Below are 21,905 nucleotides of genomic sequence, written 5' to 3'. Positions count from 1 at the left end.
CGTTGGGAAACTGGCGAAAAATTCATTTTTTCGTAAAGCATTAGTAACGCGTTCAACCATTAAATAACAACTGTTCGAAAGTAAATATGAAAAACTGTGATTTGATCTTTAGTCAGCAGTCTTGTATAACTGCTTTCCAGAAATTTAAGCCAAATTAGGTTCATTCCAAATCAAGTTTGATGATTGTCACACATAATGTTGCTGCAAATAAATACACTGACTATTCAAAGTTGATTCGTTTGTCTGTCAGCTTTGATAAAAAATGTTAAATTTAAAATTATTTACTCAGTCACATCATTGAACATTTTATTTTATCTTAAATTTAATTTATAGTTTAGTCAGGTTACTCAGTCATCATGCGACCTGGCATCTTGTGATACTTGTTAGATGCTGCAGTGGATGACAATTTATATATATATATAAAAAATGCCTTAGAAATATATATATCTTTTTTTTAAATAGCTGACTGGTCAAATAGTTTCACGCAGTACACAAGCTGCAATTGAATAATTCAGTGTTCAACTATGTACATGTAGTTTATCAGTTTGATACCTAATAACTATGTACATGTAGTTTATCAGTTTGATACCAATCACTATATACATGTAGTTTATCAGTTTAATACCTAATCACTGTGTACATGTAGTTTATCAGTTTGATACCTAATCACTATGTACATGTAGTTTATCAGTTTGATACCTAATCACTGTGTACATGTAGTTTATCAGTTTGATACCTAATCACTGTGTACATGTAGTTTATCAGTTTGATACCTAATCACTATGTACATGTAGTTTATCAGTTTGATACCTAATCACTGTGTACATGTAGTTTATCAGTTTGATACCTAATCACTATGTACATGTAGTTTATCAGTTTGATACCTAATCACTGTGTACATGTAGTTTATCAGTTTGATACCTAATCACTGTGTACATGTAGTTTATCAGTTTGATACCAAATCACTATGTACATGTAGTTTATCAGTTTGATACCTAATCACTGTGTACATGTAGTTTATCAGTTTGATACCTAATCACTGTGTACATGTAGTTTATCAGTTTGATACCTAATCAACACAATATTGTAGTGTTGGGAATCGGTTGCAATTTTACTATCGATGATCGGTTCCACTCAAGTAACCGATTATCGATAGTACAATCGGTTTTTAAAATACTAGATAGTACCTGAGTTGCAGTTTTATTCATGTACAGTATTAAACTCTTAATTATTATATGCATATACCTTATGTCTATGATTGAAGTTATTAAGTGTTGTTGTATAAAAAATAGTTCATTTTCTTGCTCATTGTGGCTTTCATCAGCCATTTTGTTAAAGATAACATCTGAACACTTACTAATTTTTTTTCATTTTTTTTTCGATAATCGATTATAACTAAATACTATCGATTGTCGCCGATTTCAGGCCCAACAAATCGATTTTCGATTATAATCGATCATCAGAACATCACTATACCTAATCAACACAATATTGTAACAGTTGTTTTTTGTTGTTGTTGAACGCTATACTTGCACTAAGTTATTACTTATTTCCATGGGACATATCATCATAGGACAACAACATCCCGATGTTTGCAGGCATTTATAGTATACAAGTTAAACACAACTTATATAACTTCTGTCAAAGATGGACATGGTGCTATATAAGGAGGCTTCAGTCCCACTCCTGGCAGCCATTTACGATGAGGATTTGATTACAAAGACTACTCTACACAGGTTCTTCACCAAAGATCACATGACAACAACACTTATTTTACCGCTGTCAAAGTTGGACACAGTGCTATAGAAGGAAGCATCGGTCCAACTGCTTGCAGCCATTTTGGATGGGGAACTGGTTACAGAAGGGGAGGCTGAGGGAGTCGCAGAGTCTATGGGGAGGTTAGGGATATTGGTGTCTGAAAGGTGGGATAATACATGTCATTGATTTGATAAGAGTAATTTGCAATGTAAAGTCGTGAAATGGAAACAAATGTATTTATTTCCCAAAATAACAATAAAGGTTTTAAAAAAGGATTGCTAATGGAAATAGTATTTAGATGTGGAGAAGGACCTCAGGATGCAGGGCTTTTTCTATAGTACCCACGGGTCCGACTATCGGACCCATTCCCAAAGCAAAATATAAGATATTTTTCCCAACCTTCAGAAAAAAATCCCAATAAAAAATAAACTAATATTAAATCATTTCCTAATCGCAGGAGACTAGACGGGGTTTTTTAACTGTAAAATTTACAAATTTTGGCATTTTCCCAAAATGTCTAGGGTCTTTTTCCCAAAATGGGCAGAAAAAGCCCTGGGATGTTCACCCAAATCTATCTTCATTTAGAATACAAGGCAACTTGTCCATCAAACCACCTACCAAGCACATCGCTAGAACAGCTTGGACTAGATGGGGTATAGCTTGGTGTCCCTTCAGTAAATTCGGTGTAAGTTGGTGTGGAGTCTGATACACTGATGGGGGAATGCCGAACTTTTATATTGCTCATTGTCTGTATATGTGTCTCCTGTTGAGGAATTGTTCGAAACACATTTTGGTCTGTTCTATCTGACCTGAAGAAAAAATATATAACAAATTCACAAAATGATTAAGTTAAGTTGACCAATTCAAGTCCAATGTTCTTTACTGAAATCTCTTAAAATTGTTGATTTTAACGTATGATTTCCTTACTAACATTCTAAAATTTTGGTTGGTGTACAAAATATTCAGGGTATGTAGAGTAAACAGTTTAAATCTGCTCTGTGTCTCTTTATGTAGCAATGAGAAAGTTGAGGGCTTAAAAATAAACCAAACTCAACCAAAATTAATAATCTGAAAAAAATATGTACATTATGTTATAATAAATGAAATCAACACGGACAACCCTCTTTAAATAAAAATAATTCCTGTTGACAGGCAAAAGGTAAAGCAACCTATTCTTACATCTTATATTAAACTATGTGTTGGCAGCTGAATGGCATGGACTATAGTAGGTCTCAGTGAACTAACAGTAGGCAAAATAGTATGTATCAAATGTATCAAAATAAAATCTAACTTAACGCTTACCTTGAAATGTCAATTTCAGAAAGTGTTGGCATCTGGATAGTCATGTGCTCTAAGCCTAACGACCTTTATTAACACACAAACCCTATAACTAAAATGAAAACCTACCTGGACATTTCAATGTCCGCACGAATCGGGGAGGTGTGTGTTCTAGGCCTTGCTCCTGCAACAGCCTCTGAAAACGGAGGAGGAGGCGTAGAACTTCCCATAAGTATGTCTGGCCTAGCTCCCATGGTTCCTGCAAAGACATCAAATTATTCACACTTTCATGATATCCCTCGACTGATATAGTAAAAGAGCACAAGTTTGAGAACAGTATAATGTTGACCCAGTATATAAGCTTATTTGATTGTTAAAAAAGTAAAGATAACATCGCTTTCAACAATGATTTAGTTTCAATATCTTAAGAATTTCCATAAAAAGGAATATGACATTGACTGCACAAATTGATTTAAAAATATAATATCTTACCCGAGTTGCCAAATAATACAAAAGATATAAAACAAGTTGGTGAGCATTATATAACTTTAGCAGCAAGTTTCATACAATTTTGTATAAAATGAAGATTCATAGGTAAAATTATGTAAATTTTAAGACTTCAAGGTTGGATAAGGCTAAAAAAGCATATTTCAGGATATAGATAAAAAAAAATATTGCCGAAACTCTTTTGGAGCGCAAAATAATTTTCTTTTCAACTTTAACAGACAAACATTTGGTCTGGCTAATGCTCAAACAACATTTTTTCAGTCTCATGCATGTGATAAAAAAAATCATTTACCCAGATTTATGGGAATATTTCAAAACATAAAGTAGAAGTTTACATCTTTAATAGTATTCATGATATAACCAGAATGCTATTTCAGCATGTTCAAACCAACTCCACGGTTATGATAATACCTTTACTCTGAAAATAAACACACACACGCACACACGCACACACACACACACACACAAATAAATAGAACAAACCTGTGACATGGGAATCCTTTGAAGTGTCAGCATCGTTCATGCTTTGAGTTCTTGGACCTCTGTCACCAGGTTTACGTTTGGATGGGGAATGTTTCAATGCTGAAAGATTACAATACTGACCATGTTATATTATTGAAGTTCAAAGGGCTCTTAAATAATGAAACTATAGACTAAAGAACCAGTTAGCAGCTTTTTATGTTCTTCGTATGTGAAATGCTAGTAAGCTTTATCACATAATCTTTAAAACACATAATAAGCGCAAGTATGATAAAGAAATATCTGATGAAACTTTATCTTATTTACCAATTCTGTTCATGTAGAAATGTTATGGGGCCCGTATCAATAAAGTATTTTAGTCATAACTTCAAAAAATCTTAAATCTGTTGTTTCACCACAGATTTACCACATCAATTTTTGTTTCCCTCTAATGTATTTTCATCCTAATAATTGGTTATTATTCAGTTCAGGGTGAAATATTGCCAAATAATGAAAATATGACACTATGATAACTTCACTTGATGACTAAAATCTTAATTGAAATAGGCACCTGCAATAACTAAATATAATACAAAGTGTTTTGAAACACTCTCACAGATTGAATGTTTTGACGACTTTTTTTTATTTTTTGTCTTAGAACGAGCCAATTTATGCGAAAATGCATGTAAACCAGTCATAAAAGACTGCTGACAAAGCATCAGATGCAGATCTTTATATTTACGTTCAATTCAATTGATGTTTTATGCATTTTTCATAAACCGTTAGTAACGGTTTTAGACATAAAACATTAATTTTGGAACGGAAAAATGAAAATCAGCGATCTGATCATTTGTGAGCAGAAGTTTGCAGATATTTACGCAAACAGTTGCTCATTCCAAGACAAAACATAAAAACGGAAAATCTGTGAGAGTGCAGCTTCAAGGACTTATTGGCAACTACTTTTAAGACTTATTATTTCAATGTTATGAATAGAGAGGGTGAAAGATCATTCTTTAGATGAAGAAAAGCATTCATTTTGATTCTGGGGCCATATATATCCAATACAAACTGAAATTAACTTATTTTAAGAGCAGGAAGATATTTTTAATTAGGACTGTAAAATTTATTCCAAAAACATGCATGAAATCACTGAGGCATGTCTAAGGATAAGTATAAGAACTACATTAAATATGGGCCCAGAAGTTTAAAAATACCCTAAGAGTTTATCAACACAAAATTTAACTAACAATAAGAACATGACACATTCAATAATTGACAGACATTTTACAAAATTTGTATTTACAAGAACAATATGGAATATGCAGGAATAATACAAAACTGAAAAGGACCAAGGATCATAATTTTGAAATAACAGCAGCTATATAATACAAAATGCCATGCTCAAGGAAAACGTACATGTCATGTCCAAAACAAACACATCATTGTTCCATTCCAACAAAATATAAACAAAACATCTTAGCTGACTATCTGGAGAAGCCGAACAGCCAAGACAAGAAACAATTTACAATGGCATACAAGTTAATGCTTTAAAGTCAGAAAAGCACTGTATCTCATTGTTTTTTTATTTAAAACAATTTGCATGCATAACAGTCCCAGTCACTTGTGCAAAGAAACTTACAAAAAAACATAATTCAAACGTTTGACAAAAAAATGTTAAAATGCTTGAAGCAATTTTATTTCTTGAAACAAAACAAACACCGGAACAGAAACAATTTGGTTGTTAATATGTTATGAATGTTTTTAAGTGTTCATAATAAATGAGGGCCCAATATAAAAACAACATTAGAGTATGTTACATTGGGTATAGAGCTGGAATACACAAAGTGGTCATGTGACCATGACAACCAAAATGCAACATCTTTTTGAGTATTTTTGTATTTAGATCAGGCTTAAATACCAAGAAAAGATGATGGATACAAACCTTGACCTGTTAAGCCAATAAAAATAGTATAAATAAATTTGGTTATTTATATATAAAACTGAGCATCTTTTTGCAATGAACAAGGGTCAAGTTGTAAGCGGTCTGACAAATGCTCAAACAAGCTTCACAAATGGATGCAGCCACTGGAATGTGAACATTCCATTCCATTTTTTTTATTTACAGGGCGTTAAAAGCACGGTGTTTGCATCCAACAAACTGTGTTCAATCTTAAAATATTCAAGTTAATGCTTTTTTTATCTAAAATACAAATAATTATGTATTTCCAAATTATCATATAAGCAGAGCAATTTAACGAATAACCTAAGGAAAATACATAAAACATTTTAAATTCGCAAAGGTACAAAAAGAACAATAATATCATGCAACAGTTAATATCACAGAATAAGGACTCTCGTTTTTAAAAATTAAGATGATTAGAATACCCATTAAAATTAAGGTGCTTAAAATACATTTTTCAACTTAAGTGCTCAGAATACCTCCAACAAATAAGGTGCTCAAAAATAGCCCTTAAAAATAATGTGCTTAAAATACCCTTTAAACAAAGGTGCCTAGAATACGCTTCGAAATTAAGGTGCTTGAAATATTTTTTGAAGTTAAAGTGCTAAATATCCCTTAAAATAAAGGTGCTTAAAATACCATTTAAAATCATGAAGGTGAAAATAATCTTTAAAATTAAGATGCTCAGAATAAACCTTAAAATCAAGGTTTTAGAAAACCTTTCCAATTAAGATGCTTAGAATACCCTTTAAAATTGAGATGCTCAGAATACCCTTTAAAATGAAGGTGCTTAGAATACCCTTTAAAATTAAGGTGCTTAGAATACCCATTAAAATTAAGGTGCTTAGAATACCCTTTAAAATTAAGGTGCTTAGAATACCCTTTAAAATTAAATGCTTAGAATACCCTTTAAAATCAAGGTGCTCAGAATACCCTTTAAAATTAAGATGCTCAGAATACCCTTTAAAATTAAGGTGCTTAGAAGACTCATTAAAATAAAAGTGCTTAAAAACCCTTAAAACAAATGATGTTTGATGTGGCCTAACCAAAACATTTTCAGTGGTTTCCAAGGACAGTAAATATTATTTTGCCTTAATCCAGGCAGTTTTAGATAAATTGGTTGTGCCACAGAAAACAAACAGTTTTACTAAGAATGAGTTTAAACTGTCCCAATAAAACTGATTTATTAGAGTCCAAACTTTGTGAGGTGAAACTTATGTTTTTGGAATTTCAAGGGTTATAATTGATAATTTACGCATTTTTAGACAGTTTTTAAGTTTGTATATTTGAATTACACGAGAGAGAGAGAGAGAGAGACAGAGAGAGAGAGAGAGTATAGCATCTGCATGTATATTAATATCAAACTAATCACAGAAATGCCTTTAATCAGATTAAATTAATAAATATTAATAAAAGTCTATGAAGACCTTTTCTGTTAATAAAATATTTTTGACCTTTATTTTTGTTATAATTGCAATGAACCAACAGTAATTAAGAAACACTAACTGTTTCAACAATCAAATATTGTATTGCAAAATTCATAGGCCTTTGATTGTTCATTTTAAAAAAGTCTTGTATCTGACATGCGTTCTCCAAATTATCATAGATTTCATGAATGCAAACCATGAACAAGCTTTTTTCAGCTTCAGCCACACTTATTTATCTCTACATTTAGCAATACAATATTTCAATGTTTGTCAAAAATCCCAAATAAATTGATTGAATACCAACATATTAAGCATAGCTTACTCCATTTAAAGCCTGTGAGATATAATTGATAGTACAGGTTAATGTGAATTAAATTAAAGAACTATCTGATACAACAAAAGTTACTTTATCATAATTGCATACAAGTCATGTCATGTGCAGTTTAAAATTCTTGACCAACGAAATAAGAGCAGAGATAAGGGTAACTTTTCAGTGACCAATCAGGCAAAAACATAAACTCATGAATATATATCTTATGGCCATGATTTCAATATATAAAAATATATCTAGCTTAGAAAATGCTTGAACTTAGCATAATTTTATTTAGAAACATGCAAAGAATGTGCTTCAACTTAGCTTAGTTTTATATACAAACATTGTAAGAAAATGCTTGAACTTAGCTTAGTTTAATATACATAGAAACATGCTAAGAAACAGTAGAATCATAGTCAGTGCTTTTATACAGTATAAAGAAATGCACTGGACTCCTTCGTCCAATACAAGTTATCAAAAATCATTGTGAAAAATGTGTATGACATATTTTGTAAGCAGACTTAATTTAACGGGAGGATAAGATCATGAAATAGATTTTAAGTTGTACTTCATCAAGACAAACTTTTATCAGGACACCTATGAACATTTACTGCATCATTTTCTAAGTTAAGTATGTAAACTGTTGTTTTGCAGAAATGCTGTTTTTCTTATGTTTATAAAACTGAATAATTTTTAACAATTTGTAACATTCAAATATGATATGATACTTTCAGAGCCTGATTGAGATATAACGATTGTATTGTATCTATAAACAGGGAATTCATTACACCATTTATATAACAACTTCTTGTCAAAATACTGCTACCATATTAAATAAAATATAATTTCAAACACTAAAATAATTTGATTAATTCAAGCTGTAACTGTTAAATTTCTCAAAAAGAATTTTGATTTCAAGAGTATAAATTTTAATTATTATTAATAAATTTTGCAGGCTTAGTGCAAGATGGTTGTAAGTCAATATAGAAAAAGAAGTCATTACACCAGTCTTGTGCTAAGCCTTGTTTAATTGTATAATTATGTTCAATTCAAATTCATGCCCAAACAAAGGGCATTGGGGTCTTTTAATGGGTGTTGACCAAGTGAAGTGCGTCAAAAATTAGTTAACTGAAAAATTCCAAACAAAAATCATAGAAAAGTAACATTCAAAAATTTCTACAAAAGCGGAAAAAGGTACAGCCAAATTTGGAGTCATACACATTTCTAAAACAAGAACATTGCACAGCCAACACTCATCTGTTTGTTTGGTGTTGTTGTTTTTCGGTAGAAAAAGGGCCAAAAAGCAACAATTATTTAAGCCATAAATATGGCCCTTGCATTTCATTGAAATATTATCACTGGTAACATAAGTACATTATTTTATTCAATAACTTGAACCATTTTTGAATTATGGTCAAGGTGAAAGACCGTTCATGACAGCGACAACAGGGAAAATGACACCACGGCAATCACAATACCTCGACTAACTTTTGGAAAAATAAGACAAACTCATAACATACTTGAGGCTCATAACAAACTTGAGGAAATATCGTGCTCTTAATTTATACAGCCAAAATGCAAGTCACAGAATTATTTAGTTATAACGGCTATTCAACAAAAACATTTATGCACAGTGAGTAATTATATGCAGAAACTTACATCTTCTAAACATTTGAGCTTGAAAAAAATAAAGAAATCAATATTTAAAAACTAAACATAACCATTTTTTGACAAAGGTTTTAAAATGCTTGTCAATGGTTTACTTTGAGAAATGTTGAGTTCTTATCATTTTAATGAGAGAGTGCTAATCAATTACTATAGTTGGTGTTTAAATCAATATTTTTTTACCCATTTCTGAATATTAAAATCAAATATCAAAAACTATCATAGTTCTTTGAGCGAGTCGAAAAAGCCATAATTCATGTAGTTTTCTTTTACATTTCTTCTCTTTTTTTTCTTAAACAATTATTTGTCATTGTATTGCAAATACACAGAAGGGATTCTAAGATTGTTACATTATATAAGGTTTAACAAGTTTTAATTGCATTTGATAAGGTATGTCATCAGAGACATAAATCCAGAATCATCATCATCATCATCATCATCATCATCATCATCATCATCATGACAGGGTAAATAAAGCTTGTCGCATTGGTATAAGGCTTGATGATTATTGTTGCAATGGACATAATGTCATTTCATAATTATAGAATATATAAAGGACTTTAACTTAAAGATTTAGGTGTTGTTGAGAATATATATAATGACATAACTGGTGTGCATGTTTGGAATTGCTGAAGGCCAGATGGGAATAGATGTATGAGACTTAGTAACAATTTAAATCATGATTCAGAGTTTTCTGAGATACCTGCAAATATATATAAGGGAAAAATATACGTAAAATACTTTAATCAATAATATAGGTGCTGCTGAGAATATATATATATATATTGGAGACTTGAAAAACAGGAATAAGGGACTTTAAATCAATGATTTAGGTGATGTTGCAAATACATATTTGGAACTTAAAAACAAGGTATAAAGATTTAAAATCCTTGATTTAGGTGATGTTGCAAATATGGAGTAAAGACTTTAATTAGATATATAAAGGACTTTAATTCAATTGCATAACCAGTGTGCAAGTTTGGAATTGCTGAAGGTTGAATGGGAAATGATGTATGGGACTTGGTAACATTTTAAATCATGATTTTGGGGGTTTCTGAGATACCTGCATGGTGTGAAAATCTTCCAATACCCATCCATCCAAACCCTAAAGAAGTTACAGAACAAATATAAATTTTTATTACAACAGGGTCGTAGCTTTGTCAACTGGATAAATTGATTTAGGTGTAACCTACATTTCAAGTCAATGAGATAACATATCATCCTTCAATAAGTACCATGCTTTACCCTCAGGATTTGTAGTTTTACAAGTTAACAGACATGACATCATAATTAAGTTCCTCTTCTGCCGAAAACAGGTTACAGGCTAGTTATTTAGAACTGGGTAAAGCCAAGACCTAGTTTAAGGAATGTTTGACATGATAATCCCCTGCTGTGCATCTCCTGCTAATTGCACTGGTGTCACAGTAGGGGCCAATTTCCTATGTATTTGTTTTATTGGCTCAGTGCCATTTAAGGTCCATTTCTAAAATAAAACTTCTAAAACTGCAGGATACTCAAATCAAGGCAAGTAGATAAAGATCAATAAACAGAGGTTGTGTACCATACAGTTTTTTTTTTTTTTTTTTTTTTTTTTTTTTGGGGGGGGGGGGGGGGGGGTCACTTATAGAAGGCTTAAACTAGGCCTGTAATGACTGAGGACTGCTTGCTCCTTGCTGCATAATCATTAGGATTTTACCGAATATGTTTTAACTTTTACCTAGTTGCATTGACTGACTCCACATTTAAGAGGAGGGTAAATGACAAAAAAACTGGGGTGATAAATGCATTTCGACTAAAATAATGAGAAGCATGTATTAAAATGAAGGAGTTTCTCATAAATATTATTAATTCAGTACTTCATTCTCAAAATGCTCAAATCCAATGCATATTGTATAAGTATTTTAATGTGTTTGTGGGTTGGGCTCATAAAACTGAAGTAACAACAGAAACACTGCAGTCAAACAAATAGTATATACCCGGTATATTCAAAATGTTAAGATTTTTAACAAGCCCAGCAAACATTGCAGGAATTCGGGATTGCATTCATTTCGGCAATTATTTTCATCGAAATTATACCTTTTAATGCTTATATTAATTTTGTGCCATATAAATTTGTTAATTTGAATAAGCCCAGAATACATTAACAGGAGAAGGGCTTACAGGCTTGCGCTAATTTTGTCTACAATACATCCCTTGAAATTCCGAAATAGAAAGCTTAATGCAAGATAGATATATAGACAACTGTCTTGCAATGAGCCATCAAATTATCTAATATAAGACAAGACAAAAACACACTGAACATTTGAGATATATAATGACTTGGTAAGTGAAAGCGAAAATGTTCTAACTACTTTTTTATTTAATGTCATTTAGAACCTTTTCGCTATCATTTTTTGTTTTTATACGAAACTTTTACCTAAACCAACTATTTTCCGAAACCTTTGGGTTGCTTTGAACGTAGGCTGTTCTACTTAGAAAATAGAAGTTTAAATGATTGAATAAGTTTGTATGTGATATTGTATGTGATTATTTAAAGAAAAATAAGAGAACTTGTTAAACTAAGATGATTTGATTTTTTCTCTAAAACATTGGAAAATCTAAACAAACAGCTTAAGATATATAAACAAACTCTAATTGATAATTGTAAAATCATAATTGATTTTTTTCAGCAATTCTTAATTCAATGTTTGCCAAGGTATAGGTCTTGAAATTAATTATCAATTGTAAGTTCTATACAAAGGGTTTCGTATTATATTTTAGAATAAAGTACAGTGTTGTATTGTTTATCTTTTTATTAATGGGTCAGGACCCTTGAAATAGTGAAAATAACAACAAAAAGGCTAAAATTGTGAATTTACCATAGTATATTTCTAAAAACAGAGCAAAACCCCTTTTTACCTGGATTTAATTTTTTAAAGAGAATAAGAATGCATTTATATATATATAAATATATGTACTACTGCAGCTAAGCTAAGATTTTAAAAAAGAAATAATAATTTAGTATGGGAATATTTAGTCCAATTTTTGTGAAAAGCGTATCCTGTTTTGATCGTAAATGGGGCTGAAATTGGCCCCATTTTCATTTTTTTTTAACAAAACACTTAAGTTGTTTTAAAACAAAAAAGTCATATTTTTTTCATAAACATGTTTGGCATAGCCTTTCGTCTGAGCTTTTTTTCCCCCTGCAACATTCAAAATAACAGCCCATCATGTAAAAAACCCTGAGGGGAGTAAGTTTTGTTAGTTACTAATGAAGGGCTATGTCTTAAGATTTTATTAGAACAATGTTAAAAACGACTCCATCATTGAATTGAATCACTTTCCTTAAGAGGATAACAAAAACAAGAGGCCCAAAAGGGCCTATGCTCTACTGGCTGGGTTTGTGAGGTTAACATCACTGTTTTCGAAAAGAACCGACCTCTTATGGATATCTGAATACTGTACAAGTTTCATCGAGATACTGTACAAGTTTCATCGAGATACAATCAAAACTGAAGATTGTATCATGTTCGCAAGTATTTTTTACACAATAGCATTTTTTTATACTATCAAGGCCCATAATCTTATCATTTCAAGGCCCATAATCTAGGCATGCATGGGCAGATCTAGCTGGCTCGGGACCGAGCTCTAATGGATATTCAAATACTGTACAAGTTTCATTGAGATACAATGAGGACGGTATTGTGTTGACAAGCAATTGTTTACACAATAGCATTTTTTAATACTATCAAGGCCCATAATCTAGGCATGCATAGCCAGATCTGGCTGGTTTTCGAAAGGAACCAAGCTCTAATGGATATCTAGATACTGTACAAGTTTCATCGAGATACAATCAAAACTGAAGGCTGTATCATGTAAACAAGGAATTGTTTACAGGCACACTGATTTTTTATACTATAAAGGCCCATAATCTAGGCATGCATGGGCGGATCTGACTGGTTTTCGAAAGGAAAGCTCTAATGGATATGTAGATACTGTACAAGTTTCATCAAGATACAATCAAAACTGAAGGCTGTATCGTGTTAACAAGGAATTGATTACAGATGCACGGACGCACATACTACGTACACATTACCATCGCATAAGCTCTTCTGGCCTTTGGCCAGTAGAGCTAAAAATATGTATTCCTTACTGCAGCTTTATTTTTAACAAGAAAGACTGGTCTTATAATTTGAATCATCAGCTTGATTTTATGACCAATAGAATATAAGTTCCTAACGATATATCGCTCTATGGTACATAATAAGAAACTAAGGTAATCTAGCTGATAACTAAGTTATACATAAGTACCAGGGGTACATGTAGATTACTATTAATAAGTTAATAATAATAATAATAATAAGCCTATGTTCAAAAGTATGGTAGATATATTAAATTTGAAGCAGGTTATATAATGTAATAGTAGGCAAATCTACATGTATGTTAGAAACAAGTGTATTATAATTGATCCTCAGGACATGAATGACAGTCAGCTCAAAATTTAAATTTGTAAAAAAAAAAATTGAGTAAATAATTTTCTAAGTTTCAGCATACTATAAGTGTTATCAAAATTTACCTAATTGGACTGCATGAGACAATTTTACCTCGATTTAAATATTGAACGAGTTACCGATCTTGTGCAAAGCCTTCAATTTACTTTTTTTCATTTATTTTGACGAATAAACAGTTCACTTTATGATATGCTCTTTAAATTTCCAAATGAATCCATGTTAGAAAGCTAGTGACTCCAGTTAAACAAGCAATAATCGTTATGACAGAAAAAAATTCCATCACCAGCAAAAATATATTTGATCTTGGTTTCCAGCGCATATTTTTTCCCCATAAGGCATTAAAAATCATAATAAAAATCCTAGCACCCCAGAGATTTGTTTGATGCTAAAAACATTTTATTTCCAATCAGGCTTGTGTTATTTCATGATCGAAAGGGAAACTGTATTAACTCACTCTATATATTAAGTTATTAAATACAGTTTTTCACTCGGTATTTGATAATGTTAAAAGTATGAAAATATAATGTTGTTTTTACCATCTACCGTTGAAGGTTCTGAAATATTCATAACTTAACGTACATTTAAGAACTTTTAATCATTCTTCAATGGTATATGGCACATACTGGTAAATTATATATGTTTGCTTTGCTTTGCTTTAAAGCTGCACTCTCACAGATTGAACGTTTTGACAACTCTTTTTTTGTCTTGGAACGAGCAGTTTTTTGCGTAAATATCTGAAAACCAGTGATAAAAGACTGACGACAAAAGATCAGATCGCAGATTTTGTCAGCAGTCTTTCATCACTGGTTTGCAGATATTTACACAAAAACTTGCTAATTCCATGACAAAAAATAAACAAGAAACGCCGCAATGCGACGAAACCAGGTTTTTAATGATTGACAGAAGAACTTCAGCCTGTGTCTGTTTTTCTATTTTTAGTAACCTTGACCCTAGGGACCCCAAACGCAATCCCATGAAAGGTCTCCATAAACTTTTCCTATAGACCAAGTTTAGTCAAGATATGTCATCCCTAACTAAAGTTATCCAGTTTCAACCGTTTTTCTATTTTTAGTAACAGTGACCTTAACCTTGACCCTAGGGACCCCAAACGCAATCCCATGAAAGGTCTCCATAAACTCTTCCTAAACACCAAGTTTAGTCAAGATATGTCAACCCTTACTAAAGTTATTCAGTTTCATAGGTGAGTTTGACGCCGCCCGGCCGCCTGCCCGCTGCCCGCCCAAACAACGACGTTCATAATTCTAATAACCAGGTTTCACTATGTGAAAACCTGGTTAAAAAAGTTGGAAAACAGTAAATCTGTGAGAGTGCAGCTTTAAAAGAGAAAGCAATGTTCTAAAAGCATGTAGAGGTAGATTTTGTAGATTCTGCCATAATTTTACGTTGCAAGAATTCAACTTAAGACGTACCAGCAACAATTCCTTTTGTTCCGATTCTTTTCTGTATTGATATCATAGTATAAAGAGTCATTACCTGGGGCAGTATTCATAAAGCATCTTAGTGAAAAATTTCAACTTAATTTTTTTTTAATTATAATTTGGATTAAAAAAAAACGAACAACGCTTTTACACCAAGAGTAAGAAATATTTCAACAAATGTCAAAATAAGAAAAGCATGAGAATAAATGTGATGAAAAGATATTCATTGTTAAAAAATCATAAGTTGATTTGTTTTCACTAAAGTACCTTTATGAATACAGATCCCATTCTTTATCATAATTTTTCCACTGTATATTACCTTTCCTATGATATTATTTACAGTAAAATTCAATAAATACCTTAATAAAGAAAACAAACATTATCTGTACCAATAAAAACTCGGTATTAACATAATATCAGATAACTGAGTAGAACTTTTCATTTTAATAAAAGCAATCACCGATTTGAAATGAAATACTGTTACAGCTAGCCTAAGTTTATTGGTACGCATTTTTGACGTCTTTAGATGTTGCATGAAATTTACATTTTTAACAGGGGATCAAATCAAATTGGTTTTCACTTGTTTTAGAAACAAGTTTTTTTCAAGGAAATGTACAATAACAATCATAGGCTGTAAGAAATTATAGTAACAACATCTTAAAGAGTACAATAAACAATGGACCGATTGCTCATAAATTTGTAAAAGCTTAAAACATCATTAATTGCATCATTGTCAACTTTCAGGTGAATTAAATTATGCTGTGGCAGTGTGCCCAAACATTAAAAAAAACATGGACAGTTGAAACCGTCCTCTGTGATTACTTATATCTTAGGGCTATTCCAGTCAAACATATAACCCACGGCAGAAAGGCGATTATTTAAATAGTATATAGGTGGGTGTCTTTTTTTCAGTAATTTGGAGTCCTCAAGGGTTAATTTGCTTCTGTAGGTGGGTGGCATAAATTAAATATGCCTTCCCCCGGGGGTTATATGTTTAAATGCAATAGCCTTTATTAGAATTGATTGAAAATCACAAATGTTTCCATAACACAGAGTGAAAAAGATTTGAAAGTTCGCATTGACGTTAACAATGTTGTTAGCTTTGACAAAGTTCTGTACAATTTCTTACTATCAATTTGACTGTGAATGCAAATGAAGGAGTGAAAGCAAGAACACTTAATCAGCTTGTATCGTTATTGTTACTAAGAACACTTTCACTTAAATCTGTTAAACTAAAGTTATTATAAGCATATATACTTACGGGATGGAGCCTTTTTAAACACGGTATTCGTAAAAAACTTTTGAAACCTCTCGGAGTAAAAACTGGGCCGCGTCACAGAAACTGTATCCTGAAAAACGAGTAGTTTATTTTAGCATGATTCATCCTCAGCACCCCAGTGTATCATAACCTATATGATACCCTGGGTAAATCAGCTGTAAAAATCTTGTACTCATGAATAATTAATAAGGTGAAATCCAGCCGCTTGATCGGTCGCATGAGACACATGCAGAAATGGCCGAAAAGTTACGGATGCAATCTCGGTTCGAAATAATCCAATGAGATCACGGCTTACAAATTGCTTTAGGCAGGATATTGTTAAACATGCCGATAGCTCTTCACAAAGGAGATTCTTTCCTTTTTGTTATCGGCTATTTCGTTGGTCTGAAACTACTTATGAATATTCAAGATTTAGGAAGTTTCCCTAGCCAATTGGCCAAGGGTATCATATAGGTTAAGCTAGGGTGCAGGGGATTGTGCTGAAAGCTGATTTGAATCACTCTCAAGTCGAGCCCACAACCTCTTTAACTACTAAAACACTCTCACCCTGCTGGGGATAGAGCCCATAACCTATTTGGTGGGAGGCAGACAGGTTTACCCCAAAACCACTCTCACCCAAGTGGGAATACAGCCCACAACCTCTTTGGTGACAGGCGGACAGCTTTAACACTAAACCACTCTCACCAATTCAGTTTAATTTGACAATGAGAAAATATGCTAAATAATGAGAAAAATGAAAATAAAAATTGACATGAGACATGGTAGGTCTTTAGACTTACTTCGCTTTTCACCTACACATTTATGTATGGACCATTTTGATGAGGTTTTAAAAGTATTTACGACATCATGATGATGTAAATTGCTTCAATATACACAGAGGTTATTAACAAAAAGAATGGTGGCATTTGCATTCATGACTTGATGAATCCAAAACAAAAAAAGAACATCACAATTTACAGTTATACTTACCCCATCCGTTATCATCCGTTTAAATGTGTGTTCAGCCTTCTTTCTGAATCTATAACACTGCAGAATGTCAATAATTCCCAGGTATAGAAGTAACCTCTCGCCTCGGGAGTTCTTGGCTGGTATGCCACCGGGTCTGTAATCAGGAAGATTATGTTATGAATGAGATTTTTTTATTATAGATTGGGCTAATTGTTGTAAACATCAATTTTCACATCTTTACAGCTCTGGAAGTTTAAAGTTGCACTATTACTCTCAAATAAGATTTACCACAAAGCTGTAAGTTTTAAGTTGCACTATTACTCTCAAATAAGATTTACCACAAAGCTGTAAGTTTAAACTCCCAAATAAGATTTACCACAAAGCTGTAAGTTTAAACTCCCAAATAAGATTTACCACAAAGCTGTAAGTTTAAAGTTGCACTTTTACTCCCAAATAAGATTAACCACAAAGCTGTAAGTTTAAAGTTGCACTATTACTCCCAAATAAGATGTACCACAATTAATACAATTGCTTATATATACCAGAAAGGATGAATAAATGTCAAAAATAATGGTTCTTATCAAGGATTCCAAGTTTGATTTGAAAGAAATGTGCAGAATACACGGTATTTCTACCTTTTGAGACTTTAGTAGATCACAGTAAATCTTTTAGCACTCACCAATCATTTAATATTTTTTGGTTTTCAGCTATTAAATACACTGTCACAATCTTGTTATCAGTAATTAATATTTTCCATAAATGTATTATTTAGTTGTTCAAGATTTGTACCTCAAAATCTATGCCTGTTATTCATGTGTATGTATTGATTTTGAATAAGAGTGTCACTTTAATGAATACTCTTGTAATCTGCGGTGTTCCTAATAATCATTTCAGCATAACTTGTTTTATTGAAATATATCAGAACATGATCAAGAAGTTATCAATCAAAGATGTCGTAAATCACCCTGTTTTATTAAACAAAGTCCTGAACAATCGTCCCAATGACTGACACTAACTCATTTTAAACCTGATTGAATGCGCCTTTTGGATATTTTAAAACCATGTGTACTTGGCAAAAGATTTAGAGTGTCAGGCATAGTTTTGTGCACAGATTACTTTAATATTAGCCCCATGTAAATGCCAACACTCATCTGTGGTAAGTCAAAAAAGAGACAAAATTCAACAATTAGTAAAGGGACTGGACACCAGATGATACCTTTGCAAGAAAAAAAATAATTGGTGTGTTCAACGCATTGTGTTTTACTTACTACTGATTATCACATGCTTACAATCTTCCTTATCCAATGCGAAATTTACTGGGTTTGTCTACCACAAAAATCCCAGTACAGTTAAAAATAGTGCAGCTATATGTATCTGTACTAATCACAGGACCTTCACTTGCTAAACATACACACTATAAAAAGAGAAACCATTGTGCGCTATTTTTTAAACGGGAAAACTCAGCTGAGACAGCGATAAAATATTATTTTTTTCATGTAAAATAATGATTCATCGGCCTCATACTAGCTCTAATTGATAATTCAAGGCTTTTTTGAGGAAATACTAAATTTGCCGATTTTGGTACCCTGTGGTATCTAGTCCCTTTAAAGCCAGAGGTATGGGTCTTGCTATTGCATGTCTGTTTTATCTCATGTGTACTAAGTTTCAATGGAATAATCAATGAAGGTTTTTAACCCTTAGGCTGCTGATGGCGATTTTAAAGGCTTTGCAAACAGCTTGGAACCAGACCAGACCCCGAGTAACTCGGCGCCTGGTCAGGTTCCAAGCTGTTTGCCACTCAGTCAATATATACCCAAAGTTTTAAGTGAATTGAAAGAAATTTAGAATAAACCAGACGACATTTTTGACCAGACGACAATTTACCCAGCATGCAAAGGGTTAAGGTATGGTCAACTTTAAAAATGTTGCTCCATGACACCATGACAATAACTTAACCTTTTTTCTACAAAGAACAGACAAGCTAAAAAATATACATCCTGTGCATGCACAGTCATGTTTAAGAGTAGGTCCTCGGGATATTTTGAATCAATTCAGAATTCATTTTTCTGAACCCAAGTCTGAAACTCAGACTCAAGATGTTTGTGACTTTCCGAAGTACAACCAGACGCAGTGATTACCAGCGGAAGCCAGGGTGTGGGGGCAAAAGGCAGGCAGTTGAGGATTGAAAGGTGGGGAAAAAAAGATGTTTGGAGGCTTGGAGGCTTCAGCGTATTTTGACCATTGACATTTCCAGCTAATAATTGTTCAATGAACAAAGAATATATTAACCTCCGTATGCTTTCAAACCTGTTAAGCAATAATGTCTGTATAATCTACTTACGGAATGTCATCGTCATCAAATTCCTCTAGAATATCGCGAACTTCTGCTTGTATAGACTCCATTGGTGTGGAATACTGGGTCACTTTGGTACGCATCGACTTCCCTCTAGCTAATCCTAGATAGAGCAGAGACGTTTCATTTGTTACAGAATTATATGGAAGATTATACCAAAGGATACAAAGTTGAAAAATAGTAAAAAAAAGTCAGGTAAAATCTCTTAATACTATGTTTAATACCAAACGAAAAAACAAAAGAGAAACAATTTTTAAAGTACATTAATACTATTTACAATACACAAGCAATAGTTATAATCATATTGTGTGGAGACAAATATGCACACTATCTTTTTGGGGGGAGAATAATATGAATGCTATCTATCGTAAAATTAACACTTCTTTTGATTTTCTGTACCACATATAACATAGCTTATCGTATTTATCATTCAAGGATTTTGATATTATTCTTTTATACTTGAAACAGTCCCAAAGAAAACTTTTTTCTTCACAAAAATTTAAAAGAGTTCAAATTTACCATACCACAACTGAAATCTACACTGTATATCTCCTTTATATTCATGTTACAAAATAGACTGGTCACTTTATGTACACTTCAGATTCACAACACAATTTAACAAGAGATGTTTGACAAACATTATGCCCCACCTGAGCGCCATTGTTGTCAGTATTATTTGGACAATTGAATGAAATATGCATGAACCTCCAAGTCAAGTTTAAGGGCCATGGGTGCAGGCATTGAGATATCACTTAAACAACAATGTCGCATTCAAGGTCACTGTGACATTGACCTTTGACCCGATGACTCCTAAAATCAAAAGGGGTCATCTACTGGTCAGGCCCAGCCTTCATGTCAAGTTTGATGATCATAGGTCCAGGCTTTGTTGAGATAACACTGAGCATTGTTAACTTTTTCATGTTTAAGGTCACTGTGACCTTGACCTTTGACCCGATGAAACCCAAAATCAACAGGGGTCACCTACTGGTCAAGCCCGACCTTGATGTCAAGTTTGATGACCATAGGTCCAGGAATTGTTGAGTTTGCCATCAAGGTCACTGTGACCTTGACCTTTGACCTGGTGACCCCCATATATATAGGGTCATCTACTGGTCAGGCCCAACCTCCAAGTCAAGTTTGTGGGCCATGGGTGCAGGCATTGTCAAGTTATCACTCGGACAACCTTCTTTCATTCAAGGTCAATGTGACCTTGACCTTTGGCCTGATGACCTCTACTGGTCAAGCCCGACCTTGATGTCAAGTTTGATGACCATAGGTCCAGGAATTGTTGAGTTTGCCGTCAAGGTCACTGTGACCTTGACCTTTGACCTGGTGACCCCCATATATATAGGGTCATCTACTGGTCAGGCCCAACCTCCAAGTCAAGTTTGAGGGCCATGGGTGCAGGCATTGTCAAGTTATCACTCGGACAACCTTCTTTCATTCAAGGTCAATGTGACCTTGACCTTTGGCCTGATGACCCCCAAAATCAATATGGGTCATCTAATGGTCAGGCAGACCGGTCAAGTTTGAGGTCCATGGGCGCAGACATTGTCGAATTATCACTCGGACAACTTTTTATCATTCAAGGTCAATGTGACCTTGACCTTTGGCCCGATGACCCCAAAAATCATAAGGGGTCATCTACTGATCAAACCCAACCTCCAAGTCAAGAGTGAGGGCCATGGGTAAAGGCATTGTCAAATTATCAATCGGACAACCTTTTATCATTCAAGGTCACTGTGACCTTGACCTTTGCCCCGATGACCCCTAAAATCAAAAGGGATCATCTACTGGTCAGACCCAGCCTCCAAGTCAAGTTTGATGACCATAGGTCTAGGCATTGTTGATTAATTACTCTGACAAGCTTTAAAATCCTTTAACTATTTAAGGTCACTGTGACCTTGACTTTTGACCCGATGACCTAAAAAATCAATAGGGGTCATCTACTGGTCAGGCCCTATCTTCATGTCAAGTTTGATGACCATACGTCCAGGAATTGTTGAGTTATCACTCGGACAAGCTTTGG

General features: G+C 33.2%; 1 protein-coding gene across 7 annotated transcripts in view; it reads right to left on the bottom strand.

The window, feature by feature from the left end:
* LOC128221373 (phosphatidylinositol 4-phosphate 5-kinase type-1 alpha-like) overlaps positions 1-21,905 on the bottom strand; it is a 54,167-nt gene that overhangs the window by 9,610 nt on the left and 22,652 nt on the right. For 3 of the 7 annotated variants that reach the window (XM_052929976.1, XM_052929975.1, XM_052929978.1), the window contains exons 12-19: positions 19,865-19,979; positions 17,545-17,677; positions 16,558-16,645; positions 10,431-10,472; positions 4,027-4,125; positions 3,166-3,295; positions 2,377-2,567; positions 1,778-1,915 (exon numbers count right to left, since the gene is read on the bottom strand). In XM_052929976.1, the coding sequence (XP_052785936.1) occupies positions 1,778-1,915; positions 2,377-2,567; positions 3,166-3,295; positions 4,027-4,125; positions 10,431-10,472; positions 16,558-16,645; positions 17,545-17,677; positions 19,865-19,979 (936 nt within the window). Of the gene's footprint in view, positions 1-1,777; positions 1,916-2,376; positions 2,568-3,165; positions 3,296-4,026; positions 4,126-9,361; positions 9,380-10,430; positions 10,473-14,393; positions 14,412-16,557; positions 16,646-17,544; positions 17,678-19,864; positions 19,980-21,905 lie in introns of all 7 variants that reach the window. The other 4 variants (XM_052929979.1, XM_052929980.1, XM_052929982.1 and 1 more) reach the window with 4 other exon arrangements.

The sequence above is a fragment of the Mya arenaria genome, chromosome 16 (genome assembly GCF_026914265.1).
Source record: "Mya arenaria isolate MELC-2E11 chromosome 16, ASM2691426v1".
Classification (NCBI taxonomy): Eukaryota; Metazoa; Mollusca; class Bivalvia; order Myida; family Myidae; genus Mya; species Mya arenaria.
This window is presented reverse-complemented; position numbering and strand designations above follow the sequence as displayed.